A 26,599-nucleotide genomic window follows, 5' to 3' on the forward strand; every position below is an offset into this window, starting at 1 on the left:
TCTTAAGGCTCTGGTGCAAGGGCAAAAGAGGAAAAAAGAAAGGCACAGATTGAAAAGAAGAAATGATAGTCATGCTAATCTCAGACGCTCCCAGTGTCCCTATTTTCCAGGAACAGTCCTAGATTTACAGAAGCCATCCAGGTTTCTGATTTGATCCCAGAATTTCCTGCTTTTCCTTAAGGTAAAGGTAAAGGGACACCTGACCATTAAGTCCAGTCGTGACTGACTCTGGGGTTGCGGCGCTCATCTCGCTTTATTGGCCGAGGGAGCCAGCGTACAGCTTCTGGGTCATGTGGCCAGCATGACTAAGCCGCTTCTGGCAAACCAGCACAGCACACGGAAACGCCGTTTACCTTCCCGCCGGAGCAGTACCTATTTATCTACTTGCACTTTGACGTGCTTTCGAACTGCTAGGTTGGCAGGAGCTGGGACCGAGCAATGGGAGCTCACCCCGTCATGGGGATTCAAACCGCCGACCTTCTGGTCGGCAAGTCCTAGGCTCTGTGGTTTAACCCACAGCGCCACCCGCATCCCTTGCTTTTCCTTAGGACGTCCCTATTTTCATTGGAGAAATGTTGGAAGATATGGAGTTAAGTGATCCCTGAGCCAATAAGATAAGTAACCTTTAAAAGACATCTGAATGCAGCCCTGTATAGGGAAGTGTTTAATGTTTAATATGTTGTTATATATATGTTGGAAGCTGCCCAGAGTGGCTGGGGCAACCCAGTCAGGTGGTCAGGGTATAAATAATACAATTATTATTATGGAGTAGGACATCCCTGTTTCCGTCGGAGAAATGTTGGAAGGTATGTGATCTCAGGTAGCAGGTTATCCATTCTGTTCTTCTGTGTGGGGCTAATTGACAAAGACGGCCAATCAGTTTCCTAACAACTCTTCATGCGGTTATAATTGCCTACATTCCTTTCTTGGGATGATCAATTAACCATTATCAGAAGTTTCTGTTTTAATGCAATAAAAGCGTCACACCCACAACCTCAACACTTACACAATCAAAGAGTTTGCAGATGCTTAATGACACCAAGAGGGCTGGATGAAGTTTCAGCAACACACTCAACCTCACTGGTTTCACAAGGGAGGCTGTCGAGATAATTCGGCTCAAGAATGTGTAGTGTTTATGCCTCACATAGAGTGGCCAGTTGGCAGAGGGCAGGGCTCTTGCAACTTTCATAGTTATGTAAAAGCCCCACCTGCTGAAATTCCCTCTTCTGGCATACGTCCATATATTTCCAATTTAAACCCATTTGACAAGCGATCTCTTGCGACAAAAAAAGGTGGAGGGAAATGATTTTGAAGGTTCCTGAAAGGTTAGCTTTGGCTGAAATGATTGTTCCTCCTAAGCTAACTTTTCTTATTCAGAGCTTACCAATTTCAGTTTCTTTTAAACAACTTTGGAGCTGGCAGCGGCAGCTGAATTATTTTATTTTTGCTTGCAAATGACCTAGAAAAGGTGGAAAGCTGCTGTCCTTACCTTTAAAATGAGGGGGGGGGAGAGAGGGGGGCTTCCAGATTTAACTAAGTATTGCCAAGCAAACCAAATTAGACATTTTGTTTCCCACACATTGGATGATACCAATAGGTGAGTACAATTAGAAACCCAAACTATTAAAGGGATCACAACTATATCATGTTTTTTTATTTTTCTTACGTATTTCCTGTTTTCATATTTTGATTTTATGTTGTAACCACCCTGAGACCTGTGGATATAGGGCAGTATACAAATAATAATAATAATAATAATAATAATAATAATAATAATAATACAGCATAAAGGTAAAGGCAAAGGGACCCCTGACCATTAGGTCCAGTTGTGGACGACTCTGGGGTTGCGGCACTCATCTTGCTTTATCGGCCGAGGGAACCGGCGAACAGCTTCCGGGTCATGTGGCCAGCATGACTAAGCCACTTCTGGCGAACCAGAGCAGCGCATGGAATGCCGTTTACCTTCCCGCCAGAGTGGTACCTATTTATCTACTTGCACTTTGACATCTTTTCGAACTGCTAGGTTGGCAGGAGCAGGGACCGAGCAATGGGAGCTCACCCCGTCGCGGGGATTCAAACCGCCAACCTTCTGATCAGCAAGTCCTAGGGGCTCTGTGGTTTAACCCACAGCGCCACCCGTGTCCCTAATAATACAGCATACCCATTAAAGCATAAATTCAGAACCCATGGCTCATAGATTCATATAAGCCAAGCTAATGTGCTGGAAGGGGACTGCGGGTGTGTAGTTCCCATGTCGCTGGTGATCCCTCGCCCTTCTACTCTTTGTATCTAAATGTACTGTATATCTTATTTATTATGCAACTAAGTGGAGGGCTAAGGGATTTTATAGGCTTTTAGGTTTATATGTTGATGGCCAGTGGATGATTTAATTATTTATTTTACTTGATCTGATCCTTCCTTCCACCCACATATACATGGATCTCCCAAAATCCTTCTACCGATGCTTCCGACTTTTAACAAACTCCTACGGTCCCGGTAGCAGCAGTGTATAATTACTCCAGCCTAACATCCATGTGCCTGGAATTTCCAGTAATGTGGCTGAAGAGAGCCCTGGTCTGTTACCACAAAAAGGAGGCCAGTCCGTCTCTGTTATACCTTAAGAAATCTCTTTAGATTGTTGCTTGTTTTGATAATTTTTTTTGGTTTATAAGATAGTCTGAAGATGGGGGTGGTATGTAAGTCATACAGACAGGCCTTTTTTTAAGCTGGGACTTAAAAGTTGGTGCCATTGCCATTCTAACAGAATGAGGGAGGAGTTTATGGCAAGTTCCAGCACGTCTGTTTTTCTAGAAAAATAGCACTGTATACAGACCAGGAGTAAATAACCCTTTGCAGTGCAAAAGGTGACATTCCCTTCTGGACAATCTTCCAAAGGCCACATGAGAGTGGACGGCAAGGACAAAGGCAAAAGTGGGCAAAGCAACAAATGTAATTTACCTTTGTGCAGCAGGCCAGGTTGTATATGCATTCCTCTCTATCTTCCACCAAGGAGCATTGTCAGAGTTCACGGACATGTTTTAGACAGGCAGAATCACTCAAGCCAGGGCCGATGAAGGCTGTAAGCTTTCCCTGGTGCCTCCACCCTCTTAAAGTAGCATTTTATTGTAATGAATATGGTGTGTTCCTGGTTGCGGTGATGTCGTGGGGCCATGGATTTACAAAAGGCTGCCAATTCCTGTGCTATCCTGATCCTCAACAGTAATGAAACAGAAAGCCCAGCTCTCTTCCTCCTCTGAGAAAATAAACCAAACCATTCATTTTTGGAGTTTTATTTCGTTTGCCCTTGCTTGTTTATAATGCAATTCCTCTTTGTTCATCTCTACCACAGTAGGCACCTGAAGCTAGATTTGGCAGTCCTCTGGCAGAAAACAAAGGAAAGAGGTGTGCAGTGCAATACCAGGGTCATGAACATTCAGCTGGCTCAGATACGTGTTTTTAGGAGGAAAAAAACCCCACATATGTATAATAGCAATCATTATCTGTAGGACAGCATATCAAAGAGCCTCTAAAGCCTGTATGTTTTGTGAGACAGGAGCACTTGCCTTCTGCTACAACATGAAATTAAAGCAGTTCTGTATAAAAAAATAATACTTTGAATGTCTTTTCATTGTGGCCAGGTGTAATTAGGTTCAGATCCCTTTTTAAGTGCAAAATCTGCTGAGAAAGAACTGGGGGGGTGGTCCTCATTTTCTTCACAGGAGAACAGATTTCTTAATCTTCGCCCTCGGGAGGGAAGGTGTGTTTTGATGGTGTTCACGAACCATCCCTGCCCAGTGATAAGGCAGCACTTATGTGTCTTGGACTAGAGATGCAATTGTCCCAATGACAGTTTATATTCTCATTCAGCCTTTAGTATACGCTCACATCTGAGTCTGTAAAACGGGTGCATTTCCATTTTCATAAGATGGCGGTTCCTTTTCCCTCTTCTTTTCATCCTCTACCATTTGAGCTTCAACCTCAACTGGATCCACATAAGTGTAAAAATAGGCCATGATGGCAAAAACAAGGGTAACTGCAACAAGTAAAGCTGCAAACAGAACGTATTCTACCCACTGTAAAATAAAAGTTAAAAAAAGGTTTTAGATTTATATATATTTATATTTATATATACAACATGCTATTGCTAACGAATAAGCATCTATGCATTAATTCAAAGAACAAGAGGATTTTTAGCAGGTCATTACATTATTTTAAGGCTTGCTTCAAACATTAGCACAGTCACATGAGATGCCCTTGGGAATCCAAACTGCCTAGCTTGCCTCTTTTAGGAAGTAGCACATGGTTCAGGAAAATTGAGATTGCAATCCTAACTGTGTCTACTCAGAAATAAGTCCTGTTGAATTGAATGTGGCTTACTCTCAGATAATCGGGGTTGCAGCCTGATGGGGAACAAATTTCCTTGCACTCCACAAAGGCAGTGGATAAGGAGCAGGGGTAATTTTTGTAGGATTGTGTCTGGCACTTAACACGGAAATTCTGGTATCTAGAGATTTCCATTTCTATAGGTTTAACAGAACCTTTCTTTGGCTATGCTATTATTACTACTGCTAGTACATGGGCTACAAAATTGTGCTCTGCAAAAAGTCTTCCATCTTTAGATTTGCAAGTCATGCCACAATTGCTAGCATCCAACTATCAGAGGTTACAAAGAAAGGAAAAATATACGATAACAACAAGAAGAGATGAGGAAAACAACAAAGTGAGGAATGGACAGAACTGTGAATATTAATTGGACAGAACTGCAAATATCAAATCAGCAGCAATAGAGATGATTGGATCCCTTTCTGAGCTCGAAGCATGGGTACCCCCAACAAAAATTTTAAATTTGGCTCTGTAATTTGGAACTAATGTGATTTGATTGGTTTGTTAATAAAAATTATTAAAAAAATAAATGCTACCATTCAGAATCACCAGATTTCCTGAAGTTCTCTGACCTAACCATATGCTTTTGTACAAAAATTAAAGTTCCAGATGTTGAGTGTGAAGGTTCTCCAGTGACTTATCCCCGCTCCCCACCCATACAGGATACAAGATATACAGCCCATATGAACACACAAGCCTTATTGAACACAGCAAGACCTGTTTCTGAATGCATAGGATTGTGTTGTTAATGTACTGGACCCCTGCTAGCTTCATAGAACCTATACCAAAGATTCCAACACGTAAAACTAACATTAGAGATCAAGGATTCAAAGCCATCTGTGTTTCTTGCTGTGCATCATATTGACATCTTTGCATGCTCAGTATTCTACTGAAACTACAACTCTGCCATAGTAAAAGAGCTGTGTTTTAGTGACTGTTCTCCCTATACAGTAGTGTTCACCAGTATATCTATATATAAAAACTTGTAGCCCTGATGTTAAGACAAAGTTTACTTTACCTGTTCTTCAATTTTTGAAGCTCCAGCTATAATAAGAACAATGATATTCCCCACAGCCACTGTCAACAGCCATCCAGCTTGCAAAACAGACTTCATGTTTGCAGGAGCCTACCGAAACAAGTTATTTAATTGCACATTGTTTTGAGGTACAGTATCGAATATTTATGATTCAAAATTGGCTTTTCAAGGGCCAGTTGCATATTTAGCAATTATATCAAGGCTATGGGGATTGATTAAATACCAAACTCAGGAGGCAGAGGATGCAACACTTTCCTTCCCCACTGTGGTTCCAACTAAAATCACCCCTACACTTGTTTTTTGCTCTTACTAGGGCGAATGCCATCCACACGTGGCGGGGGGTAATTACTGGGGTTGCAATGGGATCGCAGTTCCCATGGAGAAAAAAATGTCAAGAAGCATCCACCCACCCACTCTGCTGAGCTTTCTATTAATTGTTTTCAACAATCCTGATGTGATTGCTATATGCACCATCTAGTTTTGGCCTCCTGGTGGTTGGATGTAGCTCGTAATCGTTTGCAAGCTAAGAAATTACTTCTGGAACAGAGTAGAATTCTTTGTTCTTTTTTGATCACACCTAGTCACAAAAAAACCCCATAGCTTCGCTTTACTGAATCACATGCTCTATCAGTGGTTCTCAACCTGTGGGTCCCCAGATGATGTTGGACTACAACTCCCATCATCCCTGAGCTCTGGTCTTGCTAGCTAGGAGTGATGGGAGTTGTAGTTCAACAACATCTGGGGACCCACAGGTTGAGAAAGGCTGAACTGTATCAGTTTCTACATGGGAAGTACAGTGAAGACTAGAAAACTATTCATAATGAGAACACCGTTGAAAAATACAAATCTGAGTTCACAGAACTATGCTATGTGTATCAGATGGCTTAGGATCCATCTGACACACACAGATTCTACAAGCTCACTTGCAAACCCTACTGCCGGTCTTTCCTTGGGAACAGTCTGCATGCGTTTCTATGTTATAACATCTCAAAGCTACCATTGCAACTGAGACATCTCTCAAGCAAAGTCATCTACCTGGTCATATGAAAACGATAGTCCAGTGACTGAGAAGACCACTTCGGCGCAGGTGATAATGAAATACTGAGGAATTTGCCAGGCCATACTGATTGTGTTGGGTTGAATGTCTTCAACATAGTTGAGGAGTACTTCACTGCTGTTGCACTGAAAGGAAAACCAAATTATATTAATCCACACAAAAGCCCTGCGTTTTAAATAGGCAGCACAAATTAAAAATGACTTTAATCACAGCGTAAACTGACACTGAAGACGTAAAATACGAATAACTGCAAAAGACTACCCCTTTATAAAAGGAAACATTCTTTTTTAAGTTGTTCACATTAAAAAAGATTATTATAAGCAAATCAACAATGAGAAACACAATGATCTCAGGTGCACTCGTCCAGAGATTCTGATGGCTACAAAATCTCCACTGTGCACACTGACAGAGCTTCCATGTCACCAAAGACTCCCCATTCATTTCAATTGAAGAAACAAGGGAATGCTTGAAGGGAGATATAGTCTCCACTAAAGTGAATGGGAAAGCATGTTCATATAAAGAGATCAATGTGCAGAGAAGAGCACATGACTATGGATTAAGTATGGGAGTTGTATATTATGAATATACAAATAATAATAATAATAATAATAATCCCAATTGACTGAGTTGCCCCAGCCACTCTGGGCAGCTTCCAACAAATCAAAACACAGTAAGATATCAAACATTAAAAACTTCCCTATACAGGGCTGCGTTCAGCGGTCTTCTAAAAGTCAGATAGTCTGTAGTCAGATAGATAGCAACTAAATCTTCAATAGATAGCAGATCATCCAGGTATATTTTAATTTGAAACCAAAAGCCTTTGAATTATAAAATGGCTTGTGTATTTTAAGTTTAAACAGATCCTATTTACATTTACTGTGACTTCCATCATTAGCTATACCAACACTTCAGTGCTAATCTTTTACATGTGTTTACAACGGCAGTATACTTGTAGTCATATATATTTTGCTTTGGTAACTTTGGTATGGTTATGGTATGATATTTGTTATATATCGGTACTGGTGAGCCTATGGCTCTCTGGATACTGTTGGACTCCAACTACCATCAGTCTTAGCCAGCATTGAGAATGGTCAAGGATAATGGCAGCTGCAGGGTCACAGACTCCCTAATCTTGATATTTATGGTCAGATAAAAACACCATTATAATTCATGCACCATTGTTAACAGGTACCCAGAGACAGTGGCGTAGCGTGGGTTGTCAGCACCCAGGGCAAGGCAAGTAATTTGCGCCCCCTAACCCGTGGATTTGCGCCCCCTAACCCGTAGATTTGCGCCCCTAACCCTAACCCCCAGATGTTGCGCCCGGTGCGGCCGGCCCCCCCTGCACCCCCCACGCTACGCCACTGCCCAGAGACTTTCATTCAACTGCCAGTGGTGTTTCAATATTCCTTAAAGAGAAACAACTTACCCCATCTACTACAATAGTGTAAGCGCTGCCATACCCAAATGTCAAAGACTTGCCACTGCAGTTACGAAGATCGCTGAGAATGGTAACAGTGATTTCTTTTCTGGGAAGAAAGATGGGAGGGGGGAAATGAAGTCTGATCACAACCTACCCAATTTAATTCACTTATATGAAGCTATAGAAGAAGAAGGGGAAGGGGAGGAGGAGGAGGAGGAGAAGAAGAAGAAGAAGAAGAATTGCTAGTATTAAGAGCAACAGCCTGAGCATTGTTTGTTCAGCTTACGATCATTAACCAAGTGCATTTTGGGTTAATTGCTTACTCCCAGTTCTAAAGCTTGCTGTGGCAGGATATTGTCTAAGGAAGTTTTTCTGACCACTCTCCCAGTGCACCATCGTTACTAGTGATCAGAATGAATTATAGTATTCCATAGCACAGGCATAGACAAACTCGGCCCTCCAGCAGTTTTGGGACTACGACTCCCATCATCCCTGACCACTGGTCCTGTTAGCTAGGGATGATGGGAGTTGTAGTCCCAAAACCCAAAGCTGGAGGGCCGAGTTTGCCTACGCCTGCCATAGCATTTAAAAAGTAAAAGCTACCCCAATGAATGCCTGTTTCCTTAATGATTTCTCACCAGGAACTAGGAGGCTCTAGAACAAGAGGGGGCAACCTTTTCGGCTTGGCAGGCTAAATCTGTATCTTTGACAGGTGGGTAGGAGTACCTACCTGCCAATAATCCGACACCATGACAATGATTGGCAGGCCCTGTCAAAGCTGGCCTGCAAGGGTAAAGGGGAGTCACTGACCAAGTTTAATCCTGCTTTCTGCAAGCAGTCGATCTAGTCACATCTGTAACTGTCCCGTACTTGACATTACATATGACTTCAGGTATGGAGCAGGTGGATGTGGTTTAGGGAATATGGCCTTGGCAGGTGAAATGGAGAGGCCTTGTGGGCCAAAATCCACCTACAAGCCAGAGGGTCCCATCCAGCTTGTCTAGAAAAAGAGCATTTGCTTTACACAGCTTTCTCTCCTGCTAACCCCAATGCAATCTTCCAAAACTCACCCACGCTTATTGGTCAAGCATGCACCTGTTTTCTCACATTTGGATCTTCTTCTCTCTTTTCGAGCTGACTCCCACCACCACCACCTGTCTTCTGGCAGCCAGCATTTTATTTACTCATAATTACCTTGGACTTTGCATTTGTTCCAGGGCATGGTGGGGAAAATGGAAGCCCCTGACAACAGCAGTATTTTTTTGTGGTGGCTGCCGTCGTATTAATACAAAAAGTGTGCACATTTTCTCCCTCACAAGACTAACAGCAGTTTGAAGGGGCTATTTAGAACAGGCAAACAGTGCCGCGCAAGAGGGACTAAAAATATCTCCACCATCACCAGTGTATCAATCAAATTCCGGGCCTCATAGCTCTATTGCAGTGAAAAATAAACAGATTCAGAGATCCAGTCACAGATTTTCTGCCTAATATACCCTAGTCTATTGAAGCACACATCCTGTGAGTATTCCAAGTTCCTTAAAGATACTCAGATTTGTTGTAGCATAAGCTTCCATGGACTAGAACCCACTTCATCAAACGAATGTTGGCACTGAGACAAATAATTGCAATAAGACAATTATCTGTTTTATAACTAAAGTTTTTACCTGTACCGTATTTTTCTGTGTATAAGACGATGGTTTTTTCTTAATTTTTTGAGTAAAAATGGGGGGTCATCATAAACACGGTTTTCAGTGGGGCGATCAATAACTTTGAGGGCAATCACCTCAAAGTAGCTCAACAACTTTGAGATCCCCCCAAAAGTTCAAAAATACTGATTTCTTAATTAGGGGTTCAAAAAAATAGGGGTTGTCTTATACACAGGGGCATCCTATACATGGAAAATTATGGCATATATTATATGGTAGTAACCCACCCCATGACCTTCCAGTGAAGGACAGGTTTAAATAAATCTGGCAAACAAACAGTAATACTTACTCTCCTCTTTGGAAAGCCGTGTAGTTTGTGGCAGAAAAATAATCCACAAATCCAAAGGTAACTCCATCCATAGTGATATTAATAGTTGAATCCATATTGTTTATGAACCTTTAAGACATGATTTAAATGAAGTGTTTTTAAACAGCACAATTTATCAGTTATTGTTGACGTGGGGAACTTTTGGCCCATCAGTTGATGCTAAACTACAACTCACATCATCCTTGGCCAACTTCTATGAGCCCTAGCAAGCATTCCCAGACGTTTGTATCAAACTATTAATATAAACTATGGAGTCCAGAGACTCCATGCAAGGTAATATGAATTTGTGACAGCCAAGATTGAAGGTTTGTGTAACTTAAATGAAAGGACATATTTCTTATTTCATTTATATACAGTGGTACCTCGGGTTAAGTACTTAATTCATTATGGAGGTCCGTTCTTAACCTGAAACTGTTCTTAACCTGAAGCACCACTTTAGCTAATGGGGCTTCCTGCTGCCGCTGCACCACCGGAGCACAATTTCTGTTCTCATCCTGAAGCAAAGTTCGTAACCCGAGGTACTATTTCTGGGTTAGCGGAGTCTGCAATCTGAAGCGTATGTAACCTGAAGCGTATGTAACCCAAGGTACCACTGTAATGGATAACTCAAGAATGGTGAACCTTTGGCCCTCCAGATGTTGCTGAACAACTTTGTTAAGAAAGATTTAAAAATGTTTATGTAGCCGAAAAGCTCAGTTTCTCAGATGCTCCAATTTTTCTTAAAGGAAGTTGTTATATCTTATGAAATCCCATTGTTGTTGAAGCATCATTCAGACAGGAATGAAACATAATAGTCCATGCATGCATACTGCCAAAAAGTTCAGCCCCACTACACTAGGCCTAGGGATAGTCAACACGTCATTACACCGAGTTGTTCTGTACCCACAAGTAGGCAGCAATAGGGGGACAGGCCGTGTGGGGCAGAGCGGAGGAACTTGCAGCAGAAAGCCCTATGTTTTGAAAATTACTAGTGATTAAGGTGGGAAAAATGACACAGGACTCGTTTCCCTTTGAACAGAAGTCAATTTCTAAAATAAAACTAAAAAACATAAAAACGAATATATTACCTGATCTCATTGTTTCCTTGCTCTGGTTTTTCTGTGAGGCCATCCACAAGCTGAGAGAACAGAGATTTTGGGTTAGAGGAGTCTAATGGCTATTTTATAATGCCATTCATTTATAACCAATGCTTTGTACAAATGATAATTCAGCATTCATAAACAGTTCTTGTTCAACTTGAACCAATACTCCCATATTAAATGCTTATGCAACTGAAAAGAAGGGTGGATTGTGTCCCCTTTTGAAATATGGGTGAAGATGGAGACCTATGGATCCTGGGATATCCCTCCATGGACCATAACATCATAGGCAGTTTTAGACCTTGGATTTAATGGTCTCACAAGGTCTCCTTCGGGCAGCCATGTGTGATATTTTAGTTGTGAACCACATCATTAACATTTCCCTTCTCCCTGGCCCCACCACTGCTATTCCATGTTTTAGAAATGCTTCTTCGTTCCTGATATGTTAGAGCAGGAGAAAGCTTGCCAAGCCCATTTTAATAATAATAATAATAATACTTTGATCATGTGTGGTTTTACATTTCAAAAACATTTCAATCATCGTAGCATCGTGATTATGCTGAACACATTTACCTGGGAATAAGCACCACTATGTTTTAGAAAAGGGTGATATATTCTAAATTCAAAACAATAGCGTGAGCACCTGTAACAAGGTACATGCCTAGCTGTCTGCCTCCTGACCAAGTGCAGATGTTGGGCCTGTTTGTCCCTGCCCCGAACAACTGCAACTCTCAGGGTGGTCCTGGGGGAGGGCCTTGCAAACCCTGGCTGCACCTCTGTATAGAATTACAAGCCAAGTGTTAATTTGCATCAGTGTTAATCACCGTTGAGGACGACAGACTGCCCTCTTAAAAAGGATTTGAAGTCAGCTATCAACATTGGTGAATACAGAACTCTAGTTATCCTTAACCAAGGTTAATGTCGGTGGAATCTAGACACAAATAAAAAACGTTGCGGAAATGTTTTTTTTAAAAAAAACGTTTTGAAAAATATATTGAATTTTCCATAGCTCACCATCACCATCTAGTGTCACATTTGTATAATGCACTTACAACACACTGAAAATGTTTTATTTGCAGCTGTACAGCTGTATCAGCCCTTTTTTGTGTTTCAGTTTCTCTCAGGCTTCCAACGAAGACAGTTTTTTTCCAGAAAGTTGCCAGAAGTATCTACCTGGCATTGGACTTCCTGAGTATTATTTTCATATGCAACAGAAACTAGAAGGCTGGTTTCTTAACTAGCTTTTAAACTGACTTACCAGCTCAGCTTGGACCCCAGCTCTATTTGATATTTGAAGGGTGTGACGTTCTTTTCCCACGTAAACAAACGTTTGATTAAAAAATTCATTCCCAAAGTTTATATCAATATTTTTTAACTCGGTTGTGTCAAAAGTGAAGTAGTCTGTCTATAAACAAATACAAAATACAATGAAACAGTTAACATTACGTTCACCAAAGAACTTTGATAAAGCTCAGCTTGCCTCTTATATTACAGATCACAACAATTACAGCTACACACAGTGCATGTGAAGTTCATAGGGTGTTTGTTTGTTTGTTTGTTTGTTTGTTTGTTTGTTTGTTTCTCTCCCTCCCTCTCAAAAGAGGTAGTAAATCAACACTGATGTACAGTGGTACCTCGGGTTAAGTACTTAATTCGTTCCTGAGGTCTGTACTTAACCTGAAACTGTTCTTAACCTGAAGCACCACTTTAACTAATGGGGCCTCCTGCTGCTGCCGCGCTGCTAGAGCACGATTTCTGTTCTCATCCTGAAGCAAAGTTCTTAACCTGAAGCACTATTTCTGGGTTAGCGGAGTCTGTAACCTGAAGCGTATGTAACCTGAAGCGTATGTAACCCGAGGTACCACTGTAACCTTTTCCTTCTTCTCATAACATGAAAAACTGGAGTATAACAACCTTTATGGTAATCCAACCAGTGGTGGAGGAAGGGGGCGGTGTGGCGGTCCACCACAGGTGTCACCACTGAGGGGGTGACAAAATGCCTGGCGGCACTCACTGCAGGGCCTGCAGTGCACCCAAGCCATGCATCTCTCCTGGGAAAGACGCAGTAGCTTGAGTGCATCCAGGCTCTGCGGTGCTCCAAATGGTCCACCGGCCGCCTCCCCATCAGGTGTAGGGCGGCTGAGTGGGAGGAGGCAAGCAGACTCCTTGGAGGCCCCACGGAGCGTCCTGCCCTGGGTTCAGGGAACACACGCCGCCCCAGGCGCCCAATCGGCTTGCTCCGCCGCTGAATCCAACTGAGATAGACCTGGAGCTACGGTGGATGCTGTTAATAAAACAAGAAACCAAAAACAATATTTGGGGATATAACAGAAGCACCAGTTCCAGGATAGAAGAAATTACACTCCATTTAGGATACCCTGTACAAGCTATCACATTTTAAGAAGGATAAGCAGTAAGCAACAACTCTACAGAATAAGTTTTACCCAAAGCTGACCCATTGAAATTAATGGACTTTAGTCCTGTTCATTCATTTTAATGGGCTTATTCTAAGTAAAACTTAGATTGGTAAAACCACCCTTAGTTTAGAAAAAATAAGAATGAAGGGAAATATTTCTGTTGCAACAGAAAATATGGAAAATAATTGTTTTGCCTAGCTACTGAAGCCAGTGCTTTTTTTCTGGGGGTACTCACAGGTACTCAAAGGTACACAGTACCAACACCTTTTTTCTAGATGTTGTGGCACTTATGGAAACAACTTCATGGTAAGCACCTTTTTTTTCTTAAAGAAAGCACTGGCTGAAACTGTCCCGAGAACCCTATTGGACATTAAATTGGGATCTAAATGGAATTTCAGTGTACCATTTCCACTTTTGGACTATTTAAATCGCAAACCATCCACCAGTGAAAACACCAAAACATGAATAAATCGAATAGTTTTCCAAAAACACACATGCCACAGATTCAAATAATACAAAAGTTAAAATTAAATGCACAATTAATTCTCAAAACTTACTGAATTTGCAGGACCCACTTCAGCAGTCTGATTGGTACCAGTAAAGTTAACTGTTGCACTGGTGTTCCCCATATTTATTATTTTGATTTGGGACTGGCCTGCAGCAGGAAAAACTGGAATAGTTTTCTGTAGAGGAAGAAAAAAGAAAAGCGTCACCTTTTTTTTAAAGCACCTCTTTCTTTCCCAGGGCAAAACCATACATTAAAAGAAACACCTAAAGTTTCCAAATCTTTTGTTTTTCATAAAATACTAATATGGAAGCAAAGTCATTTGCTTAAACCTTCCCACTGCTACTGATTTTCTCCGGCAAATCCCCAGGCCTTTAAAATAGGTGTTTCCCCTCCCCCCTCTCTCAGCTGGGCTCCGAAGGCAAATTAGTCCATTTCAGGGTAAGTTGCATAACTGAGGAGGAAACTTGCATGGAAGTATAATGGGTGGGAGAAAGGAATGACTAACTCACCCTACATTTCTCAAATTCTGCCCTGCAAATGTGTCTCTACCCATATGGCCAATATTTAATCACATATAAAATAAGAAGGGAGTTTGCACGCCACCCTAATCTCCAAGCAGTGCGAAATTCCAGGGATCCTAGTCCAGGGCTTGTGTTTCCTTTGGAAATGAAGGAGATCGTGGTGTCCTTGTGATATATGCAACCTGAGTCTACGATGCAGGGCTTCACAGCATCAACACCCCAAAACAGCCTGTTTCCCCGACAGCCGCAGCCTTGGATTCAAACAGGAATCAAGCATTGCTCTGTCTCTTTCCAGCTTACTGATTTGCCTCTAGCAAACTAGGCTCTGCCTCTCTCTCTTACTAACTATTCACAAGTTGAAAGAGGGGCCCTCAACCGTCTCCCATTTCCCACAGAGCCCCTTTTTTTGGTTCTCCTGAGTGGAAAAGAAAGAGAACCCGAAAGAACCAAAATTGACAGATCTTTCCACCCCTTTTCTCTGTAGCATTTTATATCATCATATGAAAACATGAAGCTGCCTTAAGACAGGTCATCTGTCAGTATGCCTAGTACATTATATCCATTTAACTAGATGTACTGGTGCTGTAACTGGAGACCATCTGAATGCAAAGTATGTCCTCTGCCACTGAATTGTGGCCTTCCCTTCTCAGATGAATTTTGACCCTATTCAACTCCATGTTCTCCAAAGTGGTCTCTCGTTTTCCCCATAAATATAATTCACCCTATCTTTTCAGCATTCCCTCATATAAGAATTCACTAAGAAGGATGTTGGGGGCGGGGAGCATGTTAAATATTTTCAAATTTTCATAGTATGCTTCATTTGCAGGATTTGGTATTTCTGTTTGTCTGATTTGTATAAACATTTTTTAAAACTTCAGAATCAAACCTCTGTTCTTTGCCTTAGTGGTAAAAATGAAGACAAAAAGCTAAATGGTTAGGCCTTGCTGGATTTTTTTTTTTACTTACGTCTATCTGCACCTGTACCACAGCAGCAACGACAAATGCCAAAGCCGCCAACAACATGCCAACTGTCATCTTCCTCAGAGGGCTGGTGAAGGAAGATGGAGAAAGCAGATTTTCAGAAGCATACTTGGCTTGGAACAATGACAGGGAACTCTCTGAAACTCTCCAGATATTTGTTGGACTAGAACTCCCATCATCCCTGCTCACTGGCCGTGCTGGATGATGTTGATGGGAACTGCTGCCCAATAACATCTGAACAGCCACAGGTTCCCTGCCACAATTTGAAATTTAAACCCACTGCTGCTTACAAGTCTTTGAAAATGATTAAAATTGACCCTTTGCACATTGTAAACTATCCCTGTGAGTATCTTAGCAGTATTCTCCAGTAGTCCATGGAAAAATTACTTGCAAAGATGGAACTTATTAAGTATCCCCATGGCTTTTAGGGTCTCTATAACACTAATTACTAAATTCTCGAGAAAGCCAAATTATTTATAGCTTTTTCACTACATTATTTATAGCGCTTAAGGAAGATGGCAGGCTCAAAGCTCATTCTGGCCACTTTCAGACATCACAAAATCTTCCCTTGGCATATGAAGCAATAGCCCATAGAATAAGTGCTCTAGTTTTAGTTATGGATGCTCAGCAACGAAGCCACATTTTTTCCCATTTGCCTGAGGGCAAGACCAAAATTCATCTGAAGATAATTTTCAGGAATTTTTTCTTTGTGCGGTTCTGCCTAAAGTTTGGAGAGCAATTGTCATATTAAAAATGTTTTTAAATACCAACCCCACCTAGTCTGTATGTTTTCCCCACTGCCGCCCAACTTGCTGAATTTCACCACATTCACTTACGTGAAATTAATGTGACATTTCTTAATTAGAGGATAAACAACAGCATCTACAACTGGGACCATTATAACAATGAGGATTGGGTTTACAGTCTGTTGAGAGGAAAGGGGAAAAAACACGAGAAAGTTAATAACTTTCAAACAGCTTATATAAAGGTCGCTTGAAATAGCTGAAAACATAAATATAAAAGCTTACAGCACCTGCATCTGGTCTGGCTGAATCTGAACAGGGCCCTGGAGAAAAAGAGAGAGATGTATATCTTAGTTTTAAGGTACTTGTAAGTTGAAACTTTAAATATCCTTGCCCAATCTAGCCAAGAGTATCCATGCATGTACAGCTGGATCAGACCAAATTCTGTCTATTATTATTATTATTATTATTATTATTATTATTATTATTATTATCCAAACATACAATCTAAGATCTGCCCAGAGCTCAAGCAGGTGTGAAAGTTTAAGAAACAACTTACAAAATCTCCATCCATTGTTGTGGCCTGCAATGTCCATCGTGATCCCTTTGAAAGAAAACATTAGAAATTTCTTTTAAAAAGCAATTGTCACTAAATATCCTGAGGGTACAGTAAGTGTCTGCAGAATATCAAAAGTATTTGCTGTACTAGGACACCTTGTGTCCATGTTGTAAAGAACTATGGGTAAGAAACTGAATAAGTAATTTTATCAACAATGCCAAAAGGCAAGAACAACTAATTTTTAGAAGCTTTTGCCAGCCTATAGGCATACCGAAAATAAAAATAAGACTCGGCAAATAACTTCTAAGTGGACAATCATAGGTGAAAAATCTGCTGTGCCTTCTCTCACACATAATCACGTATGTTACATCAGTGGACACATAATTAATTAATTTTTTTACAAGCAAGATTGTTCTGCCGGCTAAAACACCTACCAATAATAATGAAAAGTATTATAACAAAAACATTGGAAATAATAAACAGTGCATATCCAACAGTACATCATGACTTAGATGGGGTGGGGATAGGAGCTTTTTAAACACCTGAATAAATTGTTACCAACTTTCTTTCCAAAGTTACCTGCTGATCAAAAAGTGCCCAGAACATGGGAAGAGGAATATACAGGAACAGCACTCTTAAGACCATCTTTGTCTGGGCAATAAGTCGTTTCTATAACAAAGGAGTGAAACAAATCATAATAATAATTAAATACAAACTTTTTAAGAATGAGGTTTACAATGAGATTAGAGAAGGTAACAGCACCCTTCAGAAATACCAGCGACCAACTCAAAGGCTAGGAAAGGAAGTTGTGGAAGGTGGATTTATTAATAGTCCATCTGGAGAATGACCCATCCCCTTATCACAAAGCGACCATCCTGTAACTCTTGATGATCAACATTATTGGAATACATAGAAAGATAATCCCAGGCTTAAAATTATGTCAGAGGGTAGAGTACCAACCTAGGCAGAGCCCAAATGTGCCAGAACAATAAGGCTGATGAGATAACACAACTGAGATACAGAATATAAGAAGCACATTTCCAATTGTGGCCAATTTGGACCACACATAATCTAGGCTGCACCAGGAGGAGACTCCTGGTTCTATTTCAGAAACAATGCAGTATCTTTATCTGCCAAAGACTGGATCGGTAAATTAAACACCTGATCTCCATTGCAGATTAGGCACAACTGTGTCAATTGCATTTATTGATTCTGATCTTCTGCTTCCCTTAGATCAGCTTAGTGACTTACTGGACACAGAGAGCTGCCTTACACTGTTTAAGGTCTTAAGTGATGCTTACGCACAGAGCCCTCTTTCTTTTAATTTGACACTAGTTCAAGCACTTATTTAAAGCTCTGAACTCTGTGTATTCAGATCTTATTTGATGGCTGTTGCCTTTCCAATCAGCTGTAAATCCCTGTGTGATCTACTGGACTTGGAAGCGACAGGCAGAGAGATTTTACAAAGGGTTCAAGATGCCAGAAGTCATGGAATCTCCTTAAACTTTGCACTGTTAAGGCAAATATGTCATATAAGGGGCCAGGTTTTTAAGCTCTCTGAACAGACAACTAGCACAACTTACATCATACTTCTCGCTAGCCCAGTCCAACCAGTGCTCCCTCTTGGGGTATTGCTTGCTGCGATGTCTAAATCTGTTTCCAATAGAAAACTGCAAAGAGACCATTTACAATTGGTTAAACAATGTTGCTGTTTACCCCCAAAATTATTTTCACAAATTCTTGCGGAAACTGCTTCCCAGCAGACCGAAATGCAAAATGAAGCAAAGACAGAAACACTGCCAACAGGATATGGCAACTGTCATCACTGCCCACCTCCCCCTCCTTTCAAAGGGTTTGCTGTAAACTGTTTGAGCTATTTTAGTAGCTTTATTAATAAAGTTGTTGCATTTTAAATGCAAATGTATTATTTTGTACTTCACAGAGTTATATCAGCAGAGACCTCAAAACCTCTGTTATCTGTACTATATATTTGTCTAGACGTAGGTGCTATTGGCAGCTGTTTGCTTTTTAAAGATCGCTTTTCCACAATGTTTCAGACAATCTAGATCAGGGTTTCCGAATCTTGGGTCTCCAGCTGTTTTTGGACTACAACTCCCATCATCCCTAGTTAGCAGGACCAGTGGTAAGAATGATGGGAATTGCAGTCCGAAAACAGCTGGAGAGTTTCCCACGTTTGGGAAACCCTGATTTAGATGTTCCTGACAATTCCAGAGTGGAATTTAGGAAGAACCTAGAAGAGTAATTCAAACTAAAACTAGGCTCCTATGTTAAAGGCATGTTGTTGTTGTTTAGTCGTTTAGTCGTGTCCTACTCTTCATGACGCCATGGACCAGAGCACGCCAGGCACTCCTGCCTTCCACTGCCTCCCGCAGTTTGGTCAGACTCATGTTTGTAGCTTTGAGAACACCGTCCAACCATCTCGTCCTCTGTCGTCCCCTTCTCCTTGTGCCCTCCATCTTTCCCAACATCAGGGTCTTTTCCAGGGAGTCTTCTCTTCTCATGAGGTGGCCAAAGTATTGGAGCCTCAGCTTCACGATCTGTCCTTCCAGTGAGCACTCAGGGCTGATTTCCTTCAGAATGGATAGGTTTGATCTTCTTGCAGTCCATGGGACTCTCAAGAGTCTCCTCCAGCACCATAATTCCAAAGCATCAATTCTTCGGCGATCAGCCTTCTTTATGGTCCAGCTCTCACTTCCATACATCACTACTGGGAAAACCATGGCTTTAACTATACGGACCTTTGTTGGCAAGGTGATGTCTCTGCTTTTTAAGATACTGTCTAGGTTTGCCATCGCCTTTCTCCCAAGGAGCAGGCGTCTTTTAATTTCGTGACTGCTGTCACCATCTGCAGTGATCATGGAGCCCAAGAAAGTAAAATCTCTCACTGCCTCCATTTCTTCCCCTTCTATTTGCCAGGAGGTGATGGGACCAGTGGCCATGATCTTTGTTTTTTTGATGTTGAGCTTCAGACCATATTTTGCGCTCTCCTCTTTCACCCTCATTTAAAGGTTCTTTAATCCCTCCTCACTTTCTGCCATCAAGGTTGTGTCATCTGCATATCTGAGGTTGTTTATATTTCTTCCGGCATTCTTAATTCCGGCTTGGGATTCATCCAGCCCAGCCTTTCGCATGATGAATTCTGCATATAAGTTAAATAAGCAGGGAGACAATATACAGCCTTGCCGTACTCCTTTCCCAATTTTGAACCAATCAGTTGTTCCATATCCAGTTCTAACTGTAGCTTCTTGTCCCACGTAGAGATTTCAAAGGAGACAGATGAGGTGATCAGGCACTCCCATTTCTTTAAGAACTTGCCATAGTTTGCTGTGATCGACACAGTCAAAGGCTTTTGCATAGTCAATGAAGCAGAAGTAGATGTCTTTCTGGAACTCTCTAGCTTTCTCCATAATCCAGTGCATGTTTGCAATTTGGTCTCTGGTTCCTCTGCCCCTTCGAAATCCAGCTTGCACTTCTGGGAGTTCTTGGTCCACATACTGCTTAAGCCTGCCTTGTAGAATTTTAAGCATAACCTTGCTAGCGTGTGATGTTGAAGGCATTAATATCTATCTATCTATCTATCTATCTATCTATCTATCTATCTAGAATTATTGTAAGGACTTATAATGTAATCCTAATGTTTGACTGTGTGCACAACATATCTTTAAAGGAAATTATTTTCCTCAAATAATTCTGGGCCCTGTATTTCAGCCCTCACAGTTACAGTTCTCAGCAAACAAACTACAGTGCCTAGAATCCTTCGAGGGGAGAAATGTGCCTCAAAGGTGCTTTAAAAGTATAGTGAGTACACAGCATTTGAGTGGCATGACCACTCAACAAGCGCATTAACTTCAGTTTTAAACTGAAGTTAGTGTAACAAACTATTCTCTCTCTAGGATCAAACTCAGGGGGGTGGGGGATGAAATAAAAAACCAATTATTAGAGACTTAATTTTGTGACACTTAACAGTTGTCCTTGAAAATGCTAGCCATGAATTGTATATTGCTTACCGTAATACATTTAGCAACTCGGACCATTACGTTGCCTTGAGGTTGAACTTTTTTGTACATTGTGCTTCCAACTATGAACACAACTGCAGAGAAAAATAAAAACACCAAGATTTGCTGAGGTTGTAGCAATCTGCGACAGGGCAAGACCATGCCATGCAAGGAGATCCAGGGTGAATAATAATAATAATAATAATAATAATAATAATAATAATAATTTATTATTTATACCCCGCCCATCTGGCTGGGTTTCCCCAGCCACTCTGGGCGGCTTCCAGCAAAACACTAAAATACAATAACCTATTAAACATTAAAAGCTTCCCTAAACAGGGCTGCCTTCAGATGTCTTCTAAAAGTTTGGTAGTTATTTTTCTCTTTGACATCTGGTGGGAGGGTGTTCCACAGGGTGGGTGCCACTACCAAAAAGGCCCTCTGCCTGGTTCCCTGTAACTTGGCTTCTCGTAGTGAGGGAACCGCCAGAAGGCCCTTGGCGCTGATCTCAGTGTCCGGGCAGAACGATGGAGGTGGAGACGCTCCTTCAGGTATGCTGGACCGAGGCCGTTTAGGGCTTTAAAGGTCAGCACTAACAATTTGAATTGTGTTCGGAAACATACTGGGAACCAGTGTAGGTCTTTCAAGACCGGTGTTATATGGTCTCGGCGGCCTCTCCCAGTCACCAGTCTAGCTGCCGCATTCTGGATTAGTTGTAGTTTCCGGGTCACCTTCAAAGGTAGCCCCACATAGAGCGCATTGCAGTAGTACAAGCGAGAGATAACTAGAGCATGCACCACTCTGGCGAGACAGTCTGCGGGCAGGTAGGGTCTCAGCCTGCGTACCAGATAGAGCTGATAAACAGCTGCCCTGGACACAGAATGTACATTACATTAAGTTTATTTGATCCACAGGCCATAAACATCCAATACAGTGTAGGTTATCAAGAGAAACCACAGCAAGAAACAGAGAGAGGGAGAAAGTGAGGGCTGGCACTGCACACAAAAATACATGCACACAGACTGAACATGAGAGTATTACAAAACCCATAAGCAATCAAAAATAGTTAAATGCAAACAATTTGAACTCATCTTCCTTTTAATAATTGTGACCTAATGTTGATGGTTACAGGGAGGGGGAGGAGCCCTTTATTTTCTGTGATCTTAGGGTTGGAATCTGCCATTAAAACTGATATGTAGAATTCATATCATATGAGTTTCCCAGGAGAAAATAATGTACTGAGGAAATACAACAATAACTTATATTCCTGCGCAAATTACAATAGAGGGAAAGATATGCAACAACGTGTTGACTGTAACACTTCGACAGGGACAAATTCTCAAGTGCCAAAAGGCAGTCTGGTAAATCAAATTTTCATAACGGCTGACGAAGTCACTTTAAGATCTAGTACAGAAATCACAGCGTTCAGAGTTTAATACTTTCACAGCTTAGCTCAGGTAGGAGCTGTGGCAAAGGAGTTCCTCCTCATTGACATCTAACTCATTTCTCCACCAAAAGCTTCACACAGGATGACACTGTAACTGCCCGTAAGCATCAGCAAGAGATACCATTGTAAAATACAGAGGTTTAGGTCTCCACTGGCAGCACGAAGCATCAGGCCTTGTGACTAGTATCTGGATTCAGTGGAGGTTGGTTCATTAGAGCAAATAGGACCACTGACCTCAACCTGCCTTCTTACAATTAGTCTAACAGGTGGAACTGCTTCCAGCTCCGTGTGGCCCTTGCAGAATTAAGCAGAGAGGAGGATGTAGACAAAACTGTAATTAGTTGCCTCTGCTTCTTCTTGGCTGTAGCGCCACCTACTGTTGGTCTCCCCACCTTGTACCCAACCAATACCAATAGGCACCAACCACCACTACCTGGGTTGCTGAAGCAAAGAGCGAATGTGTGCCCCTGAGGATGTAGGACTGGCCACACACCCTTCCAACACCCTTTCCCCCCTCCAAATAAAGTCCTATCCTTGTCATCCTTCCACTTTCTTTACAGCTGTTTTTGTTTGCTAACTCTTTCCCCATCTCCTCCCAGTTCAACATAGCATGATATTCCTTCCCAACGACACACGTTTCATTTTTAGCCACCCCAGTTCTTATCTCCTCTCTCCCACCCACTCCTTCGTCAGCAGCACATTTCTCCTACTAAGTCTGACAGCTTCCCAAACATTAATTTAAGAACAGCAGATTCCTGGCGTGCTGCTCCAGAACCTAGTGTAATGTTAGGGTTTGCTCTCTAAAAGTCACAAAAAAGTTTACAGGCTACTGAGCACTGCCTCACTGGAGGAACAGACCTCATACTACAGACTAAGGCTGCAATCTGATGAGGAAGACCTACGCAGATGGGAAGATGAGGGAGTTGCTAATCCTTTCTGTCCAGAAACTGGTCCAGTTGCTTTTACTTTAGCTGTGGAAAAGATGTGGGAGCCTGCCAGTTTCAGAGCTGGGTCTAAAATAAGGTTTGCATGGACGTAGGCAACTTGCATTTCCATAGGTTATACACAGCTGATCCAGGTAAGATGAAACAAGGAAGTGGGTACCAGAAAACCTGTGGGTTCTATCCAACTAAGTTCTACTCAGAATAAACCCACTGGAATGGACATAAGCCATGTCCATCAAATTCAGTGGGTCTACTCTGAGTAAATCTGATCTGATGATCAACAGAGAGATTGCATCCCATTTCTGATATTTCTGTTTTAATAGTGCTACTACATTTTTTCTTTTTCTTTCTTTCTTTCTTTAAAAAAACCCTCATTTTCAAAATTGCAGAGCAATTATATTCCTGTCATTGTCCATCCTACCCTTGCGGCCCCTGCAGGTAAAAAAAACGTTAAAAATCAATGAAGAAAGAGCACAATTGCTCCCTCTGGAACCCAGACTGCAACAAAATTCAGCAAATGAGAGTTAAAGCAAATACGACAGGTAAGTGGAAAACGAAAAAGCATTTGACTTACACAGTGCAACAGCCATTAGTATAGCAGGAACGCCGAATGCGAGAGGGTAACATTTTTGTCTGACGTGAATTCCACATTCCACCCCTAAATCGAATAAATAAGCAGTATATATTATCATGACTCTTTCCTTGAGTAGAAGCCTGTGTAGGCTACATTTTACCCATCTACCTCTATCTATCTATCTATCTATCTATCTATCATCTATCTATCTATCTATCTATCATCTATCTATCTATCTATCTATCATCTATCTATCTATCTATTTTCTCACACATATTCAGAGTAACCGCTATAGATATTTCTCAGGAGGAGTCTCATTCCAGATTTGTATGGGAGAGAGTAGAGATTCTCAGTGTGGTATGGAAGCATGCTCCTCCATATATTCAGGATTACATTGAGGGGGAAAGCCCTGTATTTTATGAACATTTGGTACAATGACTTTATGTTTACAAAACCATAATGTTGATACTATTAACACAGGCAAGTTATCCTCTTTTTTCCCAGCCAAAAGATTTGTACCTCTGGCATGCATAGGCCCTTTTAAATGTTGCTAATGGTGGTCTCCTTACTACGCAGAGCCGGTGGCTTGCATCCAACAGGACCCTGCAGAAGTGGAACGAGATCTTCGCCCGACAAAAGAGGTGTGTCTCCATTTTATGCCTCACAAACCTCCATGCTGCACCACACACTTGCTAGGCAGTCCCTTCACCCTCCAAAAAATGTCTTTTTGGGTGGTGGGGTGGAGGGAAGGAATTGAAGCAGCAGTGGAATTCTGTTCATGCAGCTCAGTGAATGGGCCAGAGGCAGAGATGCTTCTAAGGATTAATTCTACCAATAACACAATGGCCTAACTCCTGCTGTGTCATCACTAAATGGCACCACTGAAACTTTTGCGTACACTTTTGCCCAGTCTCCTTGCCATCATTTCTTAAGGCTGCTCACAGACAACCTGTTCGCTGCGCAAAGTTTCTAGGGAGGTTAGACGACACAGACTATTTATTGGGAATTCACCTTGATTTGTTTTGGGGAGGTTAGATGACATTGTGTCAAGCAAGTTATCTCACGTTTTCCAGTGCCGTCTCTTTCCTTATCGCTAAAAGTCTAAATTTGTAGGGAACTTAATACTTGCACAACCTGAATTTGGTGGTGTGATTGAATCCCATCTGAAAATACCATATTTATGCGCATCTAATCTAGCCACCAAATCTAATGCGCACCTCAGTTTTAAAAACCTTGAAACCAAAAAAGTATTATCTGGCGAATGTAAAGGTGCCATCAAATCCAATGCGCACCCTAATTTTTGTGACGTAATTTGGCCAAAAAAAAAAGGTGTACATTACATTCAAGTAATTACGGCAGTAGCAGTATGGACTACGCCCTTAGAACCCTGTGCATTATACTGGTTGGTTAATATTCTCACACACACACACATTAATTAGAAAAGCAATTTTTACCTCTAAGGATTGGTGTGATTATAGTAGAAAGAAGGCTTCCAGCATTAATGGACAGGTAGAATATAGAGAAGAACCTATTTCTTTGTTTTTCCTGAAATACAAAGGAGAACATTAGTGTAAAATATCTTTTTGGAAGCCTATTTTTTGAAAAGCACAAAGTGCAAAGTAATTGCTAATTCAGCCAATGGTCAGAGAATAATGGCCAAGCGCTTGACTGTGTGTGCTTTAGTTTTTACAGTTTATGCTCATATATGCTGGCATCTCTCTGTCTCAGGAGACAAATGTCCATCTGTACATGTGTGTGTTTGTGTTTGTGTTTGTGTGTATGTATACACACATACATCCATGCATACATGCAGGGCTGCTATAAATAAAACATGATTTTGCAAAACCACCATGATAGATTTTAGGAAGCAAATTCTACATTTCAATATAGTGTTGTGACTTGGGTGGATTATTATGATTTGGACAGGACAGGGTTAATGGAGCGGTAATGACTACAAACTGATACTCCATAATAGCCATTGGTAGAACTGCCTACGTCTTATGTTAGGGAAATTACAGGGAGCTAGGCTAGGAAATGGTTGGAGAAAATTTCTCATCTTCATTCCTTCTCCTGCACAGCAATACTCCAGTGAGATGGAGAGGACAAGGTAGGTGTAAGTGGAAAAAAACAGCAGAAACATTTTCAGATATGAGTTTTAGATGAAACAATGAGAAGGCAAGCTCTGGAGAGTACATTTGCAGAGCTGCCTGTCTCTGGAGATCTGATGTGGCTCAACCAGTATGTTTGTAAATAAATTACAAAATGCCAATAAGCTTTTAGTACTCCAAATAAAAATGAAGCCCAATTAAGTGCTTCGCCTCTGGAACTTCTTACCTGATGATCCTCAAACTGGTCTCCACCAAAGGCTGCTACACAAGGCTTGATTCCTCCAGTTCCAAAAGCAATAAGGATCAAACCAACCATAGAGAAAGCACTGCAATAGCATAAATAGGTTAATAGTTGTTGTTTCAGTTTATTACCCACCCTTCACCATAAGGTCCCTGGGTATGCTACAACTATTTTAAGTATACAAATATGCTCACAGCAAAGAATGCTCTTTTAAGAAACTGGGTTGTATGCTGGTAGGCGATCCAAATGCAAAGCAATCACATGTAACAGAGGTAAATGTGAACATGCTGAGCTTCTCCATAAGTATACAGATATATAGGGTGGAGAGACAATAGATCTGGGGCCTAGCACAGAAGACTCCATGCCTGAGCTCCTTGAGTCACAACCTAATAATGACGCTGACCTATACTGTTCTCTGGTTTGCTGTTGCTGATTCACTGAATGCACAAGTTTTTCCTCCTTTTGTATGTCTCTACTCAAACATATCCATTCTTAAGGAAATCAGCCCTGAGTGCTCACTGGAAGGAC

The 26,599-nt window shown here is 41.4% G+C and overlaps 1 protein-coding gene and 1 long non-coding RNA gene across 2 annotated transcripts in view; one reads left to right on the top strand and one right to left on the bottom strand.

Moving 5' to 3' along the window:
* The first annotated feature begins 264 nt into the window (after positions 1-264).
* On the top strand, positions 265-3,609 carry LOC310761396. The gene is made up of 2 exons (XR_014547466.1): positions 265-1,292; positions 1,326-3,609. It is a non-coding gene; the product is annotated as an uncharacterized lncRNA (long non-coding RNA).
* Positions 3,294-26,599, bottom strand: part of SLC15A1 (solute carrier family 15 member 1) — a 36,819-nt gene continuing 13,513 nt past the window's right edge. Inside the window, exons 6-23 of the mRNA XM_083610677.1 lie at positions 26,057-26,156; positions 25,177-25,267; positions 23,723-23,806; positions 20,770-20,852; positions 18,325-18,411; positions 17,321-17,410; positions 16,742-16,786; positions 16,473-16,505; positions 16,276-16,364; positions 15,425-15,506; positions 13,987-14,112; positions 12,271-12,417; positions 11,001-11,050; positions 9,895-10,002; positions 7,906-8,005; positions 6,455-6,601; positions 5,402-5,509; positions 3,294-4,073 (exon numbers count right to left, since the gene is read on the bottom strand). Of these exons, the coding sequence (XP_083466803.1) occupies positions 3,882-4,073; positions 5,402-5,509; positions 6,455-6,601; positions 7,906-8,005; positions 9,895-10,002; positions 11,001-11,050; positions 12,271-12,417; positions 13,987-14,112; positions 15,425-15,506; positions 16,276-16,364; positions 16,473-16,505; positions 16,742-16,786; positions 17,321-17,410; positions 18,325-18,411; positions 20,770-20,852; positions 23,723-23,806; positions 25,177-25,267; positions 26,057-26,156 (1,762 nt within the window). The 3' untranslated portion in view covers positions 3,294-3,881. The remainder of the gene's footprint in view (positions 4,074-5,401; positions 5,510-6,454; positions 6,602-7,905; positions 8,006-9,894; positions 10,003-11,000; positions 11,051-12,270; positions 12,418-13,986; positions 14,113-15,424; positions 15,507-16,275; positions 16,365-16,472; positions 16,506-16,741; positions 16,787-17,320; positions 17,411-18,324; positions 18,412-20,769; positions 20,853-23,722; positions 23,807-25,176; positions 25,268-26,056; positions 26,157-26,599) is intronic.

Source organism: Podarcis filfolensis, assembly GCF_964270895.1.
Source record: "Podarcis filfolensis genome assembly, chromosome: 4".
NCBI classification, from domain to species: Eukaryota; Metazoa; Chordata; class Lepidosauria; order Squamata; family Lacertidae; genus Podarcis; species Podarcis filfolensis.